This window comes from Emiliania huxleyi, assembly GCF_000372725.1.
Source record: "Emiliania huxleyi CCMP1516 chromosome Unknown EMIHUscaffold_134, whole genome shotgun sequence".
Taxonomy (NCBI): Eukaryota; Haptophyta; order Isochrysidales; family Noelaerhabdaceae; genus Emiliania; species Emiliania huxleyi.
This window is the reverse complement of record NW_005201249.1, coordinates 267,138-287,969: the sequence shown is the minus strand read 5'-3', so window position 1 is coordinate 287,969 and position 20,832 is coordinate 267,138. Positions and strand designations below refer to the sequence as shown.

The 20,832-nt window shown below is 64.9% G+C and overlaps 7 protein-coding genes across 7 annotated transcripts; 1 reads left to right on the top strand and 6 right to left on the bottom strand.

Moving 5' to 3' along the window:
• Nucleotides 1-561: 561 nt before the first annotated feature.
• Nucleotides 562-4,947, bottom strand: EMIHUDRAFT_226791 (hypothetical protein; the record flags this gene model as incomplete). The annotated part of the gene is made up of 4 exons (XM_005788559.1): nt 562-720; nt 1,867-2,193; nt 2,797-4,389; nt 4,636-4,947. 4 exons carry the CDS (start codon nt 4,945-4,947, stop codon nt 562-564), a joined length of 2,391 nt encoding a protein of 796 aa, XP_005788616.1.
• A 1,588-nt stretch (nt 4,948-6,535) lies between these two features.
• EMIHUDRAFT_455157 (hypothetical protein) lies at nt 6,536-7,775 on the bottom strand. The gene is made up of 4 exons (XM_005788558.1): nt 7,741-7,775; nt 7,581-7,655; nt 7,211-7,420; nt 6,536-6,950 (listed from the first exon to the last, which is right to left on the bottom strand). Exons 1-4 carry the CDS (start codon nt 7,744-7,746, stop codon nt 6,876-6,878), a joined length of 366 nt encoding a protein of 121 aa, XP_005788615.1. The 5' UTR covers nt 7,747-7,775; the 3' UTR covers nt 6,536-6,875.
• Nucleotides 7,776-8,063: 288 nt separating this feature from the next.
• On the bottom strand, nt 8,064-9,459 carry EMIHUDRAFT_226788 (hypothetical protein; the record flags this gene model as incomplete). The annotated part of the gene is made up of 2 exons (XM_005788557.1): nt 8,064-8,417; nt 8,512-9,459. The coding sequence occupies 2 exons, from the start codon at nt 9,457-9,459 to the stop codon at nt 8,064-8,066; spliced, it is 1,302 nt and encodes a 433-aa protein (XP_005788614.1).
• A 3,007-nt stretch (nt 9,460-12,466) lies between these two features.
• On the bottom strand, nt 12,467-15,329 carry EMIHUDRAFT_440694 (hypothetical protein). Its single transcript, XM_005788556.1, has 9 exons — nt 15,174-15,329; nt 14,842-15,022; nt 14,590-14,682; nt 14,361-14,412; nt 13,774-13,853; nt 13,395-13,538; nt 13,199-13,321; nt 13,005-13,097; nt 12,467-12,887 (listed from the first exon to the last, which is right to left on the bottom strand). Exons 1-9 carry the CDS (start codon nt 15,266-15,268, stop codon nt 12,741-12,743), a joined length of 1,008 nt encoding a protein of 335 aa, XP_005788613.1. The 5' UTR covers nt 15,269-15,329; the 3' UTR covers nt 12,467-12,740.
• Nucleotides 15,330-16,669: 1,340 nt separating this feature from the next.
• EMIHUDRAFT_362651 (hypothetical protein) lies at nt 16,670-17,348 on the top strand (the record flags this gene model as incomplete). The annotated part of the gene is made up of 1 exon (XM_005788555.1): nt 16,670-17,348. The coding sequence occupies one exon, from the start codon at nt 16,673-16,675 to the stop codon at nt 17,327-17,329; it is 657 nt and encodes a 218-aa protein (XP_005788612.1). The 3' UTR covers nt 17,330-17,348.
• A 167-nt stretch (nt 17,349-17,515) lies between these two features.
• EMIHUDRAFT_110422 (hypothetical protein) lies at nt 17,516-18,844 on the bottom strand (the record flags this gene model as incomplete). The annotated part of the gene is made up of 2 exons (XM_005788554.1): nt 17,516-17,617; nt 17,777-18,844. 2 exons carry the CDS (start codon nt 18,842-18,844, stop codon nt 17,516-17,518), a joined length of 1,170 nt encoding a protein of 389 aa, XP_005788611.1.
• Nucleotides 18,845-19,195: 351 nt separating this feature from the next.
• On the bottom strand, nt 19,196-19,495 carry EMIHUDRAFT_226783 (hypothetical protein; the record flags this gene model as incomplete). The annotated part of the gene is made up of 1 exon (XM_005788553.1): nt 19,196-19,495. The coding sequence occupies one exon, from the start codon at nt 19,493-19,495 to the stop codon at nt 19,196-19,198; it is 300 nt and encodes a 99-aa protein (XP_005788610.1).
• Nucleotides 19,496-20,832: the final 1,337 nt, after the last annotated feature.

Genomic DNA, 20,832 nt, shown 5'->3' with positions numbered 1-20,832 from the left:
TGAGAATTTGTAGAAGGAGGATTTTTAGAGTGAGTGTGTTGAGGATGAGAAGAATAGATGGGTTGATGTAGTGGTAGAATGGTAGAGGTATGGATTGATGTGTTGATAGTTTATGGGGGGGTGGGGGGGGGTAGCGAGGGAGGTTGGGGAGGAGGGGAGGGGAGGGGAAGGCGCTTGGGGAAGGTGGAGAGATGGGGGCAAGGAGGGAGAGGGCGGGGGAAGGGGGCAGGGGGGAGGGGGAGAGAGTGCGAGGAGCGGAGAGGCAGCCGGCGGCGCACGTGTTGAGCTGGCGGACAAAAGAGCGGATGTTGTTGTGCTTGAAGTATGTGGGGAGGATGTCACGCGCGAAGCCGTCCGGGTCCGAGATGACAAACGAATCGCCGCGCGATGTCCACGCGATGCAGCGGTCTGTGGCGCGCGGGAAAGGAGGAATAACATGGACGACCGAGTGCAACGGGATGAGTCGTGTGGCCGCGCTGGCCAGCGAGAGGCGCCGGCCGACGGAGGTGCCCTCTCTCGGACGCAGCAGCCCCCGACTCCGCGCCGCCGCCCCGGTCTGGTTTATCCCTTGCGCCGGCCGGGGTGCGACGCAGTAAACTGAAGCTGCGCACCTGTCGTCGTCGCGGAGACGATGTCAAACAGCTTCGTCAGGAACGGCGCCATGTTGGACGAGGCGATCGCCTCGAGCCCGACGCCGCTGCTGGACGCCGCGGGCGCCGCCTCCGCCACAACACCCACCGGCATCAAGAGAGCTTGCACACCGAGCCTTCTCTCTGTTGATTGCCCGCGTCTTTTTTTTTCGGTTTAGGGTCTCGTTCTCCCCGGCGAGAAGAGAAACGCGCGCTGCGTCGAGGTCTCTTGGAGCAGAGCCCCGGCGAGTCCTCGAAAGAGCCCAAATGGGTGGTCCTCGGAGAGGGTACCCTGGGTGGGCGGGGCCTCTACTCGCCACGTACAATTGTAGGGTGCCCAGTCAGTCAGTCAGTGTTACACACGTCCTAGCATGGACGACGGGGCACACGCACTCGCGGAAACACAGGGCATTACACACGAGGCGTTGTGTGCGTTCTCAGGGAAAGGCATCACCACAGACAAAAGTTTAGTCAGAGGGGCAGCGGTGGGGACCCCCACTCACGACCCCGCGAGCGCCTGTAGCGAGCTGTCCATCGCTGCATTGGTTCTCGCCAAGCATGAGCGCACTGGTTTAGTGCGCGCAATGCGCGGGGAGGGCGGCCTAGCCCTCGCTGGCATGGCAAAGAAGGCGTCGGGCGGGCGCCTGTTCTCCAGCGCCTGGCGCCAGGCCGAGCGATCGGCGGCGAGCTCGGGCCACCTCGAGCGGCCGATGTGGAACTTGTCGAGCGCGGTGCGGATGCTGCGCCCAAACGTCATGTTGGGGCACCCGATCGGCCGGCCGTGAGGCACCCACGATGAGAGCATGCGACGAGGTAGGCGATTGAAATCCATCCTGCTGACATGCCCGAGCCAGCCCAGCCGGCGTCGGTCGATGTAGTAGTCGATGAAGTCGAGACCTAGCCTGGCGCAGAGTTCGCCAGTCGTGATGTGGTGCTCCCACACGTGCTTGCGAGTGACACGACACATCGCACGCACGCACTGTGCGTGGAAGACGCGGAGACGGTGGAGGAGGCGCTCGGTGAGCGCCCAGCACTCGCACCCGTAGAGCAGGATGGAGAGGATGAGCGAGGTGTAGACCGCGCGCTTGGCGGCAAACGAGACGTCCCTCGAGCTGAAAAGGCACTTCCGAAGAGCGCCAAAAGCTCGGCCTGCCGACTCGATCCGGCTGTCGACGTCGAGCCCGTCGCTGCAGTCGCGGTTGAGGTAGCTCCCAAGATATTTGAAGCGGTCCACGACCGGCATGAAGCAGCCGCCGGGCAGCTTGATGTCGGACAGGTCGGCGCCGTCGTAGGTGGCGGGGTTGTTGTACGAGGTCGGCGCCGCCGCGCAGAAGAGCACCTCCGACTTCGAGTCCTTGCGAGGCTCGCCGTTGGAGCCGTCCTTGCCGACGTGGATCTCCATGCCCCAGCGAGCGAAGTGCGCGACCACCTTGGGCGTCTCGACCTCGACGCCGCGCCGAGAGCAGAAGGCGAGGCCCGCGTCGTCGGCGTACATGGAGTCTCTGAGGGAGAACTCAACATCGCCGACGGTAGACGGGCGCCGACCGGTGAGGACAAAATCGTTCTTCGAGCGGACGACGCACAGCTCGAAGTCGTGGTGGAGGCGCCACGTCTCCATGACCGCCGCCATGAAAAAGATGAACAACTCGGGGCCGAGTAGGTCGCCCTGCTTGACGCCGATAATCGAGTCGATCACCTTCTTCACGCCACCCACCTCGAACTGGACCTTGACCGTCGCATGCAGCGCCTTCAGCAGCGAGACGATCTTGGGAGGCACGCCCTGCTTCAGCATCACGCGCCAAAGCAGCTCGCGCGGTACACGGTCAAACGCCTTGACCAGGTCGATTAGCAACAGCCAGGTCTCGAGGCCGTGCTCTCGACGCTTCTTGATCAGCGTTTTGATCGAGAATATCGCGTCGAAGCAGCCACGGTTCGGCCGGAAGCCGTTTTGGTTCTCGTGATTCAGCGTTCCACCCTCCTTGATCGGTTTGAGCCGAACGAGGATGATGTTGCCAGCGATCTTGTACGCCGTCTCGAGCATCATGATCCCACGGTAGTTTCCAGGGAGGCTCAGGTCACCCTTCTTGGGCAGGATACTGAGCAGCCCCGTCTCCCACCCCTCGGGCAACTCTTCGGTCTCCCAGAAGTGTTGCACGAGATGTCTCACGAAGCCAAATCCGTCGCTCGTCGACACGAGAGCCTGCCACAGCCGTGCATGCAGGCCTGATGGGCCCGGAGCAGTAGCGTGCAGCTTGCTCGTCGCCAGCTGAATCTCGTCGTCCGACGGTACGTGGTCAAGACCAACGGCGACCGGCCTCTGTGGCAGGTCGTCGAGCACCGAGGGGTCGAAGGACGCCTCTCGACCATACAGCTGGGAGAACGCGTCGGCAAAGACGCTCGCATTCTCCTCTGGCGTGTCAGCGAGAGAGCCATCGGCCTTTTTCATCTTTGCCGGTGGTGCACGGCGCGGCGGCGCGAGGCCAGCCTTGAGCACCTTTACGGTCGCCCAGGCGGCCGCGGATCCCGTGGCGCCGCAGATGCCATCGTTGATGGCGGTGCATTTGCCGAGGATCCAATCCGACTTGGCACGCCTGATTTCGAGCTGCACGCGTGAGCGCGCCTGTCGATATCGAGCGGCAGCGTCCGCCGTCGGTTGCCGCTGATGAGCGTTGAAGGTGGCGTTGCGGTTCGCGATGGCGGCACGCAAAACGCCCTCCTTCGCCGCAAACCACAGCGGCGCAGGCCGCTCACGCTTGGGGAGCGTCTCGGCAGCGGTCTTTTCCACCGCCTTGGCCAGTGTTGAGTACGATACGGCCGAGGCGTCGGATGTGCCGAGGCTCGTCACCACATCCGTAGCGAACTGGACCGCCTGGTCCTGGTTCAGCAACGGTGCGGTGTCGAGTCGAGCGAGCTGAGCACGCGGCTCCAGTTTGCGTCGAAGCCGCACTGTGAAGCGCAGCTTGCAGAAGACAGCACTGTGGTCGCTGTCGATCAACTGTCCACAGCATGCCCCGGCGTCTGTGAATCTCTTCAAGTCGCATCGAGAGATCATGATGTGATCCAGCTGCTTCTGCAGCTTACTGCACGGGTGCAGCCACGTCCCGTAAAACGGCTTCTTGAAGAACGAGGACAGTGCAGCAAGGTCGTGCAGCTCCATAAACGAGCGCAGGCGGCGCCCAGAGTCATTGAGAAAGTCGATACCATGAGAACCGACCGCACCGTAGTTGACATTTTGGCCGCCAAGGCAGCCGCGTCCGATGCTCGCATTGGTGTCAGCACAGACAATCACAATGTCGCCGGACTGCCGTCGCGAGAGCACACAGGCGAGAGCGGTCTCATATTCGTCCTTTTCGGTGTCCGGGGCTGTCGAGATAGGCGCATACGACGCCACTTGAAACAGTCCCTGCTTCCTGCCAGCCGAATCTTCAACCTCCATACGCACTGCGATAACCCGCGGGCCTACGTCGTTGTGCACAACGGCTCCAGCTGCTCGCCACGCAGCGACAGCCAGTGGCGAGAGCAGGATGCCGACTCCTTTTGAGCCGCGTCCGTTCTGTACAGCGGGTGCAGCGCCGAGGAAGACGAAGCCGTCCTCCTCAATCTCCTCCAGGCCCGTTCTCCACGTCTCCTGCAGCCCGGCAGAGAAGCCTGAGCGGTGTCGGAGAGCGTCGATAGCCTCGGTGAGAGCGCTGTCGGTCTTGAGCCCACGTGCGTTCTGCGAGTAGATGACATGAGTTGGGATCTTCCACCGCTGCACCCTCTGTGCACGCCCGTGGTGGACGCCAGGTGCCCGGCCGCAGCCGGGCTGGAGACGAGGCCCTCGCTTTCCAGACGAGCGACACTCGTGGGGTGTAGTGGCGTTGCTGAAGCGACCAGGACCGTCAGACGGCCTCAAGTGCGCTTGCATATGGCAGCGCCACCCCCGCCGACGCGCTAGCAGCGCGCAGCCTCCATGCCGCTCAAAAGATTGTAGGGTGCCCCCGCCGCTCGGCGGCCGGCGCGGTACGTACGGCATCATGCGGATCTGGCCGCGCGCGCTGGAGCCACCCCCCTGTGGCGAGACCTGCTCGACCATCTCATCGCTGACGCCGGCAAGAAAGCGGCCGCCGAACAGCGCCGCGTCCTGACACAGGTGCAGGGTAAGCAATTTTGCGGTGTTGTGTTCCAGCGTCCCGCGTTGCCGCGCCTGCTGATGCTGTTCGTCCTTCTCGCGCTGCAGACGCTGCTGCTTGAGGCGCCGCTGCTCGTCAAGCTCCTCCCGCTGCTGCCGCTGCGCCTCGACGCGCCGCCGCTGCTCGGACTCGGTCCGGCGAAGCATGGCCGCCCAGTGCAGTGACGGTTACGGTTTCTACGTTCGTCCCTGCGAGCGCTGGCGCGAGCGCTGCTGCTTCAATGGCGTGGGTGCAGGTCCGATACTCCCAGGGTCTGACGCTGCTGTTTAATTCCGACTGCAAGGTCGCCTCTTTCTGCGATGCACTCAGGGACAGGTCCGCACCACCTCCCTCGTAACCACCACCCGCTCGTCCATCGCTGTCGCCACCTTCTGTGCCCTTTCCCAGTCACAAATGCCGCAGCATGATTGACCCTGGAAAGGTGCGGCTATACGGACCTCTCGGAGGCGATCGACCTCTTGAACGCCGACGGAGGCGGTCGACCTCCTCAGTCACCTCACTGATAGCAGACCCAGCGACACACGCTCGAGACTGATAGCAGACCCAGGTCCCAGCGATACAAGCTCGAGACAGTGACAGACAGCAACCACGGTAGGGCTCGGCGGCTGTAGGCCTAGCGGGACTCGGCGCGGTCGCTGAGGGCGAGGCGACCAGCCGCCGCGCGAGCGAGCTGCTAAAGGGAAGGGGAGTCTACACGCTCTGCAAGGTGGCCACACAACGCTACCGCCCCTGCCCTCCGCTGCCTGCCACATCTCTCCTCCGACGCTACCCCACGACCGCCTCTCGCTCTCACTTCCCCCCTGTGCTCGCCGCCAAGCTCGTGGTGGCGGAGGACGGCTCAACTGAGGCGGAGAGCCTGTGGGAGGAGCCTGAGCCCGAGCACCCGGACCACGAGGCCGAGGATCAGGGATGAGCCGGCGCGTCACACACGGGAGCCGAGAGCGTGACAGCTGCGTCCACCAAGGACGCTGACGGCGAGCGTCGCGCATCGGGGGTGTCTGACCGCGCCGGCCACAGTTGCGAGCCGGGGTCGCGCAGCAAAAGCCAAGCACTCCCGACTTCACTCCCGCCCCCCCGAAGAAAGCTTCGCCGTTCCTCACGACCGAGTGCGTTCCTTGCCAATTATCTTTTTCTTTCTGAGGCCTTACCACGAAACAGATTCGCAAATAACTAAATCCGCGGCATGGGGAACTGTGACGGACCTGTGTCGATCCTTGGGTTCCGGCTCCTAGCCAGATAGGGGGTCTGTTCACCATGACTCGCGCCACCAAAACGCCCTCCTACCTACCTACCAGCTACCTATCCTCAGGCCGCGCAGCGAAGCGAAAAAAGACGAAAATAGGGGGTACCTACCTGTTGTAGGGCCCTCTGGGGCGGTCAAAACCGGACCTACCTACCTATTGCATGGGTGTCACCGTGGTCAACAGACCCCCTTGCTATCTGGCTAGGAGCCGCCCGGAACCCTGTTGATGAACACTCTGTTGTGCTGTATGAGAGAGTCGCTTTCGTTGAATTCTTTTTGGAGACCTTTCGTATATAAGTAAATGCACACTTTCTTTCTATACCTGTCTATCTATCATGCTTGACACAGCTAGATTGCTGTACATGCGCAAAGTCGCGAGGGAGAGGGGGCGCGGGAGCGGTCCGGGGCGGTGCCCGGGTGCCGTGGCGGCGCGCCCGTGCCCGCGAGCGTGTAGGATGCGTCTGGCGGTGTGTGCACTTGGAGCACTTGGAGCAACCACGAGAGTTCTTTTTCATTCAATACCCGTAATATACTCCCACCCCACGCCCTGCCGCATAGCTCTCCCCCGCCGCTGTGTACTCCGCCCAGGGGCTGCGGCCGCATACGCCATAAAACACTCAACTCACAACAAGGGGGGGCGCGGACAGCGCGGCCGCCGCCGCCCGTCAGCCAACGATGGCGGGCGGCCCGGATGGCCTGCGGCGAGGCGTGCGCCCCGCGCGCCGACTCGACGCCCACGTACCAGGGGCCCATGCGCCATGGGAAGGGGTGCGGGAAAGGGAGGGTCCATAGTCCAAAGGGGGGGGGGGGGGGTACGTTGAGTGGCTCCGCTCAGTGGCCCCGCCCGCCGCGCAGCGCAAGCACGAGGTGGAGGACGGAGCCGCCCTCGATGTTGTACTCGCTCGCCTGGTGCCAGGCCCGCTCGGGTCGTCTCTTTTCGGGTGTTTCCTCCGGCCGTTCCTCTGGGTGTGTCTTGTGGGTGTGCCTGCCGCCTCCGCCGCGCCGCGCCACGGGCGCAAGGCCGGAAGGAGTGCGCGGGAGTGGGACAGAGGGAGGGCGAGGAGAGGAGGCGTCTCTCCCGCCCCGCCGTGTTGGCGCGCGGAACAGTAGGGCGGCGGCCAGGCGGGCAGCGAGGCGGCGGGCAGGGCGGGTTGCGAGGTGTGCACAGACGGGTAGGAGGGTGCGGGTGCGGCGCGGATGGCGGGCTCACTGAGGAAGGTGAGCCGTGTATAAGTCTGCGCCGGCGCGTGGGTGGGGTGGCGGGGAGGTGCGAGTTTAGGGGCGCCGCCCGCCTTCTTGTCGTCGTTCATCTGCTTGCCTCCAAAGATGAGGCGCTGCTGCGGGGGAGGGATGCCCTCCTTCTCCTCGACGCGCTCCTACGTGCGGAGGAGGGCGGCGCACGTCTCGAGGGCACAGCCGGGCGACCGCGGGCGCGCAATGGTGAGCACCACCCCACTTTCCGAGACATGTGGTGCGCGGACCGCGGCTGGCGGCGCCGCAACCGGGAAGGGAGGAGGGGAGGCGTGCGTGCCGCGCCTTGATCCTCGAGATGGTGTCATCCGTCTCGATGTCAATCTCAATCTCCTTACCTGTCAGCGTCTTGACCTTGATCTGCACGCGCCATCGGGGAGGGAGTGTCGGCGCAAGGCCGCGGCGCAACGCGGGAGCGGTCAGGCGGGCGGAACGGGCGGCGCACGTTCATGGCAGCTCCTCGCAACGAATGGGCCTGGGGAACAGGCACCACCTAGACTCGCGCGAGGCGGGAGGGGTGAGCGAGAAGGAGGCGGCGCGGCGTGGCAAGGCGCGCGCGGGAGCCTGAGGAACAAGCCTGCGAAAAGAATTTTGGCCTGCGGCCAGGTGCCGCGCAATTCTCGAGGCTCCTCCCTCGCTCGCGGCGGGGCGAGGGCGAGCTGATTCCCCGGGTGATATGTGATTATGTGTGCCATGTTTGTAGTTTGTTAGACACTTAGTTTTTCTGAAAAAATGACGTGTCACCATACGTACACTTACCCGGGGATCTTACCCGCCATATATCCGTTCCACCCCGCCACCGCTCGCGAGCAGCAGCACGACCTGTCCCTGCACCGGCGGCGAGCAATGAGGGCACGTCTTGAACTCTGGCTGCCGCCAGTGCGGGTGTCCGGACGGATGGAGGAAATTGTTGGGATCGCCAAAGGCGTAGCCGCCCGCGGTGAACGCGGCGCAGCCAGCCTTGAACGCGGACTTGACGAGGTCGAGGCCGCTGCTTGCATCACGGCCGGCGCCCGCCCACAGGTACAGGCGCAAGCATTTTGGAGCCACGGGGGAAGGCGCCGCATCCAGCTCCACCATCTTGTTCATGAAGCCAACCAGGAAGGCGCGGGCCGCCGTGTCCTACAGGCACGGCACGAAGCCCTCAGCACACAGCTCCTCTTTGGTCCGTGTGCGCGGCTGTCCATGGCTCCTCGGTCAGAGTCGACCAGCACACTAGCGCGACGCGCGGGAGGGCGCGCACGAGCATCTCGCCAATCTCGAGCGAGCAGCAAGAGTTGAGCACGATGCAGGCGAGCCGCGAGAGAGCGAGGAGCGGCTCCGCCTCCGACGCCGCGGAGCCGTCTGCTGGCAACGGAAGGAGGCCGCGCAGGAGGCTGCGCTCGGATCCTGTGCTGGTGAGGCTGCGCTCGGCCGACGGACTACTCGACGCGCGCTCGGAGGTGGTCGCGAACTCCAGAGCCGCGCGCTCCATCCACGCGCGCGAGCAGTGCGCCATCTCGAGGCCTGCGGCCTGCTGCGCCTGCAAGTGCGCCTCGACGGCGGCGGAGAGATCGGACGGCGGCGACGAGGAGCGTCGATCGAGGCTGAGCAGCATAGCGATTAGGATCTGCGAGGTGACGACGGGGTCGTAGCGTCCGTCCGGCGTCTCGAAGCAGAGGTGAGGGCTCTGCCCAACATGCGAGGTGTGACCCGAGAAGACGACGATCCGTGGACGGTTTTGCACGAGGGCGCGACGAGCCGTGTACAACGAAGCGGCTGGCTCGACGTGCAGCAGGTAGCGTGGCAGCGCTCGCATAATGAACTTCATATCCTGACCAAACGAGAGCGGCCGCATGCCGAAGCTTCGCGGCAGCTTGGGGTTGCAGAAGAGTGCGACAAAGTCAGCACGGGTCCACTCGGCGTTTAGCTGCCGTCGCCGCCGCCACCGCAGCCGGGAAAGCGCGACGATGTAGCCGAGCCCGACGCCCGACAGCAGTGCGGCGATGTGTCTCGCAGCCGTACGCGTCGTCGACATCGCCAGCGTGCAGCTCAGCCGGCGATGGAAGCTCAGCGGCGATGAGGAGGTGAGGCGGGTCGCAAAGAAAAGAATTTTAGCTACCCAGCACTGGGCACGGGATTTGTAAACGGGAAAGAAGACACTGATCGCACCCATCCCTTCCATGGGTTGCCCGTTTTATTTCTTTCTTTCTGAGGACGGCACGCCGCCACCACACAGGGATTTTAAGGAGAGGGGTGTGATGCGCTAGCCCTCCCCCTCCCTAGGGCGTCCGCCTCTTCCTATCTCTCTTCGCAGTCCCTCGCTAATTCTCGCTGCAACCTGAGGAGGGTCGCAGAGTCGCAACGACAGGTCGGACATTTTTTTCTGCTTCGCACCTCTACAAGAAAAAATAACCAAAATCGGAAAGCTTCTCACTGTTACAACCGGCAGACGTGCCAGTCGCTTTGCGGAGTAGTTTCCTTTCATTCACGAAGGTAGGGCTCGTCCCGTCACGCTCGCTCCTGAACTGTCAGTGCGGCAAAGCACGAGGTCAAAGCATGGGCTCTGTCTGCTCGAGGAACTGAGATCCTCAAATCGCTCAAGAGGACGCCTACCTCCACGCCTCCTGTCAGTGAATCGGGGAGATCTCGAAACAACTCCGCCGACCTTTGTGACGCCCTGCCGACGCTCGACACACCCGCCATTATCACTGTGCAGTCCTGCTGGCGCGGATATAGGGCACGGGCAACGCAAAAGGACGCAAGGCCACGCTTGAGCGCTTCCCCGAGCTTCGAGCCTTCCACCCGTCCATACCGACGCCGGCGGAGGAGGAGTATCGTGCGCTGAGGCGGCAGGCGCATCTCCCACCTCAGTGCGGAAGACGAGCGCTCTCTCGCCACCGCTGCGGCGGCGCGGTGGCTGCGGTCGCTGGGCGGACCCAACTGTGGACGGGCCGACGCTGTGGCTCGTCCATGCTGACGGTTTCCTCCACCGGCGACAAGGCTGGGCTGGAGCCGGAGGCGCAGGAAGAGCAGGCGGCGGCGTCAGAGCAGGTGGCAAATGTGCTACGAGTTAGCGGAAGCATGCAACCTCGAAACACGCAACCTCGACACCTCGACAACGTCGACGCGCCTCCCTCCCCGGGAAGCTCCGGGCGCTGCTCATGCACAATTACGGAAGCCGAGCAAGGTCGTCTCGTCCGAGTGAGCATATTGATGCTCTCGGATGGCGGCGCGCGCCCCCCTGAGGCTGCACCTTCGCCTCCGACTCCGCCGCTGGGCCCCGTCCTGCTGCGGCAATCGCGCCAAGAGTCTGGAGGAGAGCTCGGTCAGTTGAAGAAGGCGCGCCGAGGCGGCGCCAAGGCCGGCGCCTTGCACCCGGCCCGCGGCCGGCTCCGCCTCGCCCCACCACTGACTGCCCTATGGCTTCTGCGCAGACGTTCAATGCCGTTCGCGTCGGGTGTTGGCTGCTCTCTTGCCTCGTCACCCGCCGGCCATCGCCCGTCCGCCTCGCCGCGCGCGGACCACTCGCGTGCTCGCCGCCGCCGCCGCGCTTCCCCGCGCCGCCACGCTTGCCTCCTCACGCGCGAGCCTATCGAGGGCGTGCGCGCTGGCGGCGCGCTCCGGCGCAGACGGAGCAGCGACCGCGCGCGCAGCGGTCGCTGCTCCGCCCCTCCGTTGCGTGCGCCCGCTGCTGCCTCCGCTGCTACCCCCGACGCCCCCCCCTTTCCTTCCCCGGTACGTCTCCCGAGAGTAATGTGGCAATGCGCGCGCGCCCAGGAGCGTGCATGGCGCCGATTCCCATCCCTGTCCGCACACGGAGCAGCGACCGCTGCTCCGCCCCTCCGTCGCGCGCGTCCGCTGCCGCCTCCGCCGCCCCCGCTGCTACCGCTGCCGCCCCCACCCCTTCCCCGGTGCGTCTCGTGTGGACTTCTGAGAGTAATTCGTCCGTGTAATGGTGTAAACTGTAATGTGTCGTGTCGCAGGCGCGGACAATGCACGCCCAGGTGTTTGTGCATGGCGCCGATCCCCATCTTTGTCCGCACTGCTATCTGTGTTCATTGTCCACAAAAGGCCACCAGCCCGGCGTGCTGGCCCCCCATTATGGCGTAAGCTTGAATCCTCACCACACGGCGGGGGCGCGAGAACCTCCCGACGCGCCCCCTTCCCCTGCAGTTCGCCGAGTTCCCGCAGACGGCCAGTAATCCGCGCGGAGGCGGCCACTAGGAGGGAGACCGACCCCCACGGCACGCATCACCGCGCTCGACAGCGACATCTCTCTGGCCGGCGGCTTGGTGGAGCCGAGATTGTCGAGAGATGAGCCTCGATCGATTGTAGAGGAACGAAGCAGAGCTGCGGTCGGCGACACTCGACGAGAGGCGCTGACCGCAGCTCTGGAAAGTCAGCTTTAGGGCTGCCGACCGGCGGTCTCGATCGTGGGGTGTATGTACTCAGAGAGGGAGATCTCGGCGGGGCGCTGTTCGAACGCGCTCCTCGGCATAGTCTGCCGAGTCGCTGACGAGCGCGGTGCTCGTGCCGGAGGGGTCGAGATCCATCCTGGCGACCACCGGGGCCCAGCTGCGCGGCGCGCTGGCCGCGCGGGGTCTGCTCCAAAAGCTCCATGCACATGTCGAGGTTTTTAGGTTGTCGGCGAGGTTGCGCCCGACCACAACGGATAGGCCTTGCAGGCGCACGCTGCATCATCGCTCTCAGCGCTCTCGACGCTGTCGACACCCTCATCCGAGGGAGAGAACAGCCGGTAGACTGCACGTGTGAGTTCCGGTGAGCACAGGGGAGCTCTGGCGCAAAGGCCCCGTCCACCCAGACCTATAGAGCGCGCTGACCGGACCCCCCGCGAGCGCGCTGACTGGGAGCGTGTGTCATGTACACGCACTCATCATCCCTAGCAGACTCATCCCTACGGCTCTATCGATAGGATATCGTGTCCGTCTCACCACATTGATAGAATCGTCCGTCAGAGTCACCGGGCGGGGGGCGCGCCTCAGCGCGCGTCTGGCCGAAGGCTCATCCAGCCATATCTCGTGGTGTGTGCACTGTACAGTGTGGTTTCTCTTCATCTACATCGATGTAGGTCACGAGGCCCCGCCGTGCAGGGCGCTACGGGCTCCACGGCCGGACGCAGCGCTCTCCCCCCCGTAAGCGATATTACGCGCCATTGTGTTAAAACCATCTCAGTGTAAAGTTCTCTCTTTTAGCACAGACAAAGTGGGGCCGCCTTGTGTGCTTCTCTGGGGGCGCACCCCGAATCGGGGAGGATGCAGTGTGTGGGGCGGCGGGCCGATGTGCAGAGGTGCGTGTGCGGGAACACACCGGATGCCCCGACTGAGGAGACAGGAGTGTGTAGAGTGTACGAATGAGATTGGCCGAGGATGGTGTGTCAAGGCCGTGCCTCGCTCGCCCGCCCGCCCGCACTCTGTGACGCTAATCGACTGGGCGGCGAGCCCTTCAGGCAGCGGGGGGAACCTCGCCCACCGCCCCGTCGCCGTTGATGTCGATGCCCGTCGCGCTCTCGTCGCCCTCGGCCAAGTCGGAGGCCGCCGGCTTTGGCCTGTCCTTCTCGTGGGTCACCAGCAGGCTCTTGACGAGGGTGACCTGCCCGCGGCACGAGAGGGGAAGGGCGTCAGCTCTCCGCACGCCCCGTCCCGCCCGTGCCGGCAGAGGCGTGGGACGCGGGGGGTGCGACTCAGCTCTCTCGGCCGAACGGCGCACCCCGTCCTTTGCGCGCTGCAGCTGCTCCATCGGCGGCGCGCTTGCGTCGGTCGGCAGCAGCACCGGTGCGAAGATGACGGCGAGGTTGTCCGCCTGGGAGGGGGAGGAGAGGAGGGGAGGGAGGGGGAGGAGAGGAGGGAGGTGTCTCTGGGTGCGCCAGGCCCGCGCCCGCCGCCGGGCACGCTGCTTCGCACCCCCATCTTCGAGGTGCTCTGCTGGGCCGCCGCCTCGCACAGCAGGTCGAGCAGCCAGTACAGCGTGTCGCGCTGCGTCTCGGGCATCGCGTTTTTGAGGATCATCTTGATCGGCATCCCGACCTGTGCACGGCGGCAGGCGTGACGGGTGCCCCTCCCTCGAAGTCCACCCTCCCCCCCCACGGCCAAGGCCAGCCTTTGCGGCCGCGATCAGCTCCCGCTCCAACTCGCGCCCCGCGTCCGCCGCCTGCGCGCCCTTCTTGCTGCTCTTCTTCGCCTTTGCGGCGGCCGCGTCGCCGCCGGTCCACATCACGCCGCCGGGCAGCTCAGCGAACCACGCCTGCGGGAGGGGCGGGCGGGGCGGGAGCAGGGCGGGAGCAGGTCGAGAGCAGGTCGAGAGCAGGTAGAGAGGGGGCGGTCACGGACCGCGCGGGTAGGCGGTCGGGAGGGGGTGGAGAGGGTGGGAGGGTGGAGAGGGGAGGGAGGGTGGGGAGGGTGGGGGGGGAGAGCAAGGGAGGGTGGGGAGGGTGGGGGAGGGAGAGCAAGGGAGGGCGGCGGAGGGAGGGGGGGTGGGCCTTGATGAGCGTGCTCACGGCGTGGCAGGAGCAACCCTCGAGCACGGCGTCCGGGTCCTCGCCCGACTCGAGCCGCTTGCCTACAGGACGAGTCTCGGAAGAGTCTCCTATATGAGGAGGAGTCCGCTTGCCGAGGAGACTCGAGCCGCTTGCCTACAGGACGAGTCTCGGAAGAGTCTCCTATATGAGGAGGAGTCCGCTTGCCGAGGAGACTCGAGCCGCTTGCCTACAGGACGAGTCTCGGAAGAGTCTCCTATATGAGGAGGAGTCCGCTTGCCGAGGAGACTCGAGCCGCTTGCCTACAGGACGAGTCTCGGAAGAGTCTCCTATGAGGAGGAGCCGCTTGCCGAGGAGACTCGAGCCGCTTGCCTACAGGACGAGTCTCGGAAGAGTCTCCTATATGAGGAGGAGCCGCTTGCCGAGGAGACTCGAGCCGCTTGCCTACAGGACGAGTCTCGGAAGAGTCTCCTATATGAGGAGGAGCCGCTTGCCGAGGAGACTCGAGCCGCTTGCCTACAGGACGAGAGCCTCGCAGCCGTCACGGTACCGTCTCGGAAGTGACGTCGCGCCCGGCTCGAGCCGCTCGCGTATGAAGGAGAGCTTGCCCGCCGCCTCGGCGGTACGGAAGATCCCCTCCTCCTGCTCACCCAGGCAGCGGGGACGTGAGCGGCATATCTTTGTATATAGGCGCTGCCTCCCTCCTCGCTACGCCGTTCGGTCCCCCTTTAGCCCCCGGGTGCTACCTTGGGCCGTGATCGAGGGAAGTGGAGGAGCAAGCCGGAGGGGTATAGCGGGGGTCCGCGCTAGCCCGCCCTCCTGCATCCCGTCGCTCTCGTCGAGAGCGCGCCGAAGCGCGGCGAGAAGCTTCGGCACTTTCCGCTCGCTCCTCCACTCCGCTACCCGATCGACCTGCGACAAGGGAGAGAAAGAGGCACGGCCGGAGCCGAGGGCTGGTGGGCGCACTCCCGCCGTTGGGCGCTCGTTCCGGTGCACGCTCCCGCCTCGGCACTGACAAGGAGGACCCCTTCCGGCCGCGTCTCTCTCCGCTCTCTCCCGCTCTCTGCTCACCTCTGTCGGCTGCTCTGCCAGAGGCACTCCAAACCAGGAGACGGCGAGGCCAGCCTTGGCCTGCGCGCCGCTGCGCTGCGCGCCGCTCGGCTGGCCCTTGGCCCGCTGCATCCCAGAGCGCTGCCCACTCGGCTGCGAGTACTCCGAGTTGTCGCTCGAGATGGTCATGTGCTTCATGTACCTGAGCCGAGCGGTGGTCGCGAGGGACGGTCGGCGGGTCGTAAACAGAGGCGCCGGCTCCATCGACCGTTGCAGCACTGAAGGAGGTGGGGTGGCCAGAATGATCTTACAAGGCGAGTGTGTCTACGACTCGTCTCGTCTCGAGAACACACATCGTCGCATCATTGCCCTCATCAGAAGGCAGCGGCGCCGGGCTCTGGTCTCGCGAAGCAGAGCCGCCGATCACTCGTCCCAGCGCCGCCTTCATTGCAGCTGCCGTCGTCGAGAGCCGCGCACTCGCACAAGAACCGTCCGATATCGAGGGCTGGCAAGCCGCCGCCGAGCGGGCGAGGTTTTTTTCCCGCATTGACTGTTACGAGGGTCGATTGGCTTCAACACACCTACATTCCCGGAGGAGGAGGACTGCAACAGGGTTTGCGATGAGGCGCGATACGAAGGGTTTCTCGCGGAGGTTAACAAAACAAATCTCTCTCTCTCGGAGGTTAGTGCACCACACTGAACGCCGAAGCGCAAGCACTTGGAGCAAGAACACTACGCCCTGGGTTTTTCTTTTGCAGTTTTTTTGTTTTTTTTGAGCTTAGCCTTAAAGAAAGAAAGAAAACAGACAACCCAAGGGAGGGATGGGAGGACGGCACGCCGCCACCACACAGGGATTTTAAGGAGAGGTGTGTGGTGCGCTAGCCGTCGCCCACCCTAGGGAGTCTGCCTCTTCCTATCTCTCTTCGCAGTCTCTCGCCGCTTCTCGCTGCAACCTTCATGCCACCTCGCGGTCGTCCCACTCTCGTCGTTCTCTCCCTTGTCATTTCCTCCTCTGTCGCGTCGTTCTCTTCTGCCTCGTCCTGTGACGCCGCCGCCTGCCGGTCCCTTGTTCTCGCGGCTTCTTTCGCCTTTCGGCGCAACTCCTTGTTTGTTCTTCTGGTGCCTTGGAGTGCTGGGGGGGGCGACAGGGAGGATGTGGCCCTGAGTTATGTGTACGCCTACTCAGGGTGTGTGGCAGCCAGCTGGCTGTGTGTCTTGGGAGCCTGTTTGTGTCTGTGTGTCGCTCGTGCGTGTCGTCATCATCTGTCTAGCGTCCACCCATACCGCGTTGGTGTCCAGTCCGAGCCTGGCTGTTCTTCACCTTTCTACCTACCTACCTGCAACTCCGTCCTCCTCGCGGCGTATCCTGGCCCCTCGAGTCTATCGAGCTCCCCTCGCGCAAGGACCACATTTCTGATTCCCACTCCGTGAGCTTAGCCTTCGATTATGAAACAACGCAATCGCGGTTTTTTTGTTCAGGCATAACACACGTGTGTGTATGGGATCGCCACCACCCACATTGCAGGAGACGCAGGAGTTGCTTGTCGTCGGGAAGGACCGTGGCCCCACCCTTCTCTCAAGGCACGGGGTTCCGCTCGCCGCTGCGATCGCGTATGGTACTGCATCGGTGGTCGCGACGCTCAGCAACAAGGCGTTGCTCTCGTCATGGCAGTTTGACTGCATATTCTCTCTCATCCTCCTGCAGAATGCGCTCACCGCGCTGCTTCTTCATCTAGCCGCACAGACGCGCTACCGCCAGCCGCTGCGGCTCAACTTTGCCCTCGACGGCGAGAGTGCGTTCCGGCTGGTTGCACCTGTCAGCGTCCTCTCGCTGCTCAACGTGCTCTGCGGCATGTGGGCGCTGAAGCTTTCGTCCGTGCCGATCTATCAGACGCTTAAGCGCATGTCGCCCCTGCCGGCCATGCTGCTGGATGCCCTGTTGCGCCGCAAGGCCTTCAGCTTGCGGATCCGCGTGTCCGTCCTCACCGTGTGTGCGGGCGCCTTTGTCGCTGGCTGCGGCGACCTCGACCGCAACGTGCTCGGCTACCTCCTCGCGGCGGCGTCGTGCGTGCTGCAGGCCCTCTACCTCGTCCTCGCAGCTCGCGCTGACGACGAGCTCGCCCTGGGTGCCCAGGGGCTGCTCTACTACTCCTCGCTCCTCGCCCTGCCGCTTCTCGTCGCGCCGGCCGTGCTCCTCGGCGAGGCCTCGAGGCTGGCTGCGTACGACCACTGGCGCGAGCCTGCCTTTGGCGCGACGCTCGCCCTCACGCTGGCCATCGGCGCGTCGCTCCAGCTGCTGCTCTTTTGGTGCACGCTTGTGACGAGCGCCGTGACCACGCTCATCGTCGGCAACCTGAAGGCTGTCACGACGACGCTGCTCGGCTTCTGGCTCTTCGGGCGCGTGCGGCTGCAGTGGTTTGGGCTCGCAGGCGTCCTCATCAACACGCTCGGAGGCATCCTGTACTCTGTCTTCAAGTTCCGAGAGTCGAACAACAGCAGGGCGGGGTGAGTACCCGCCTCGTTTTAAAAATGGTATACTACGTGTTTAAGTGTTCAGCCTGAACAGTTCTCCTAGCCGGCGCGAAACTAACTAACACAGAGGCACGCGGTGTATGTGCGTGCTGCACTCTAGACAACGATCCCCGGCCTTACCCGCCTGCTCTCTCTGGCCTGCATCCACTAGGCCTAAGCTGTGCTAGTTTGCCTCAGGGCTAAACGAGATGCCGCACGCCCGCTCCGAAAACTCCCATAGCACGGCCGCCTTTGCAGCGTCCGCCGCGAAGCCCCACGGCCGCACCTTGGCAGGTGAGGGGCGGCGGTGAGAGGGCGGTAAGGGCGGCGGCGAGGGCGGCGAGGGCGGCGGCGAGGGTGGCGTCGAGGGGGGCGGCAAAGAGAGGGGAGGGGAGGCGGAGCGGCTCTGCAGGGAGGGCGAGAGGCCTCGGCGGGAGGCGCCCACCTTTGCCGGCGGGCCGCGCAGCCCGAGGTCGTGGAAGCCGAAAGGGTTGTGGCGAGGGCCGTAGTAGTCGCCGCTTCGGGCGCCGGGGCTCGTGGCGGCGACGAGGAGGGGCGCGCTCGCATCGGGCACAGAGTGCGCGAGCCCCGAAGCGTAGTCCACCCAGCAGCGCAAGAACGGGTTGCGAGCCGCGCTGCTCTGAATCATCGGCGTGAGAGCAGAGCCGGGATGCGCCGCCACCACGATCACACCGCCGCCGCCACCACCGCCGCCGCCGCTCCCGCCGCCGCCGCCGCCGCCGCCGCCGTCGCTGCTGCCGCCCTCGCTACCGCTGCTGTCGCCGCCGCCGCCGTCGCCGCCGTCGCTCTGCGGCAGCCGGGACGCGGCGTCGAGCCGGCGGCGCAGCTCGACGGCAAAGAGCATCTGAGCGAGCTTGGAGGCGGCGTAGCGGCGCCAGGCGCCGTATGGGAGGGGAAGGAGGTAGCGGCAGGACGCGCGGTGCGGCGTCTCGTCCTCAAAGTACCCGGCGGCGTGGCCGAGCGACGAGTGCACCACGACCCTCGCACCCTGAGTGTTGCGGAGCAGCGGCCAGAGCTCGGCACAGAGGAGAAAGTGGCCGAGGTGATTGACCTGAAACTCGAGCGGCCAGCCGTCCTCGGTGAGCTCGGCCGAGGCACCGCCGCCGAGGATGCCCGCGTTGCACACGAGCAGGTCGAGAGACGACTCCTGTCGGCGGAGCCTCGAAGCAAACCGGCGCACCGAGGCGAGCGAGGCGAGGTCGAGCTCCTCACAAGCGAGGCTGGCGGCGGCGCCCTTCGACTTGAGGTCCGCCGCGATCCGGTCCCGTGCGCTTGTTGCACGCTCCGCGTTGCGGCACGCTAATATGACTCTGGCGCCCTTCAGCGCTAGCGAGCGAGCCAGCCAGAAGCCGAGCCCAGAGTTTGCTCCCGTGACGACTGCAAGGCGACCAGTTTGGTCGGGCGCCTCGTCGAGAGCCTCTTTGTAAACGGCGGCGTCGATGAGCGGGTCCGGCGTCGACGACTTGCTCCTGGAGGAGGACCAAGAGTGCATCGGGCCTGTACCCTTGACGCTCGTTTTTTCTTTTTTTCTACCTCCCCCTTGACCACAAAACTCCCAAAGATCCGAAAGTGTAGCATCTACGATCTAGCAAGAACTACTGGTCCGTTCACACATCAAGCACGCTCGCGACGGATCGCGTTACGTCGCGCGTTTTTTTTCTGGGTGAGAACGGAGTTCTCTGGGTAAGCTCAGCTGTCTGTGAACTTCCCAGTTGTTTGCTCTTGTACTTACTTGTTCCGCGTTCTTAGCTCCCCGGCCCTGGATGTGAGGTTGCCAACTGCACTCCAAGTGCTCCAAGTGCGTTCCGGAGGCAACCCAATTTCTTCTCTTTCTCTTCTCGCATCACAGCTCGCCCTTGTCCTGCTCGTGCCGGCTGCCCGCGGCCCACGCCTCGGCTAGCCCGGGCGTCGCCTCGCCCAACCGCGCCCAAAAGGCCTCGACTGTCTCCTCCGCCCACCCGGCAGGGTCGCCGCGCGGGAACGGCGCCCGTACCTCGTGCGCCGCCTCCTCGAGCGAGCGCGCCCGCCGGCCCGCCGTCGCGTAGAAGGCGCCGCGCGCGCCCGACAGCGCGGCGAGGGCGATGGGGAGGGCGCCGTCGGCCGCGTGGTGGGCGGCGGCGTCGTGCTGCGCGCCTACCGACATGTCGGTACAAGGTGTACACCTGCACCTTCCGAGTTCCGTAGCGTGGAAGGGGAGTGACAGCTTGGGATGGCAACAGAACGAGTATCTCGCACTCCATGACCATGTGCAAGAACGCAGAGAGAAATGAAAGCCGTCCGGCTCACAAGTCCGGCTCACGCGCCCCGAGCTTACCATCTACTCGAGTACCGCACTGAACACTTTCGCCCCCTCGCTCCCAACCTGCTCCCAACCCATCCACCTCGGTCCTCGCCTCGGGCCGCGCCGCGCGATCTCGGTCGATCTCGCGCAATCTCGGGCGATCTCGGGGCCGCGCCGCGCTATCTCGGGCGATCTCGGAGCGTCGCTCGCGCGGCGGCACACCTGCTCAAAAAAGGAAGGGCCCGGTTCGTTGGAGCCACGGGGCTCACGCACTCGCTCAGGGCGCCGCCTCACTCTGCGCCACTTTTGAGGCGTTGGCGAAGGCCGGTGAGGCGGCGCCCCGCGCGCGGCGCGTTCATCGCCCTCCACGCCGACCCCTGCGCGCAACGCTCATCTTGGCCCTCCTGGGGTTACTCTCGCGCTCGCGCAGGACCCGGGGGACTCCCTTCCCCCCACCTCCGACGGGTTAGGTCGGTTCTGCGCCCCTTGGCGCCTGTGCATGTCCCGCGTGCCCGCCCGCCAAGGCTGGTGCCAAGGCCAATTCAACTGCCAAGGCTGGTGCCAGGGCCAACTCAACTGCCTGGCTGGTGCCAAGGCTCAAAGGCTCTCCTCTCTCTCTCTCACTCTCTCCTCCCTCTCCACTCTCTCCACTTTCTCCCTCTCTCTCCCCTGAGACTCTCTCTGCTCGCTCTGCCCTCTCTCTCCCTCCCTCCCTCCCTCGCGCTGAGCACAGATTAACCGAGTCGTCGAGGGCGCCCACGCTGATCGCCGTGACGCCGCCTTCCGGCGTGTTGGAGAAGGCGAGGTGCGTCTCGGCAAAGACGTGGTCCCTGAGCCCGGTGAGGCCCCGCTTCTGGAGGAACTTGATGTGCAGCGTCCGGTTCTCGGCATCGTCCGGTCCCTCCTCCCAGGAGAACTGAAATATGTTGCCGAAGGTCGGAGTCGGGCCCTTTTTCGTGGAGGACTTGAGTACGACCGACTTTCCGGCCACCTCCAACTTGACATAGGTGTCGCCTGTGACGCTCTCGTCGTACGTGGCGCTGAGCAGCTCGATGTGGAAGGCGCCTTGCTTGCGCGTGAAGAAGTAGTGTGAGCCTGCGGTGTACATGAGATTCTTACCCGACCCCCACAGCGAGCAGATGGAGGCCATCGAGCGAATCATCGCCAGGCCGTCGGCGGCGTTCAGCACCGCCGGACAC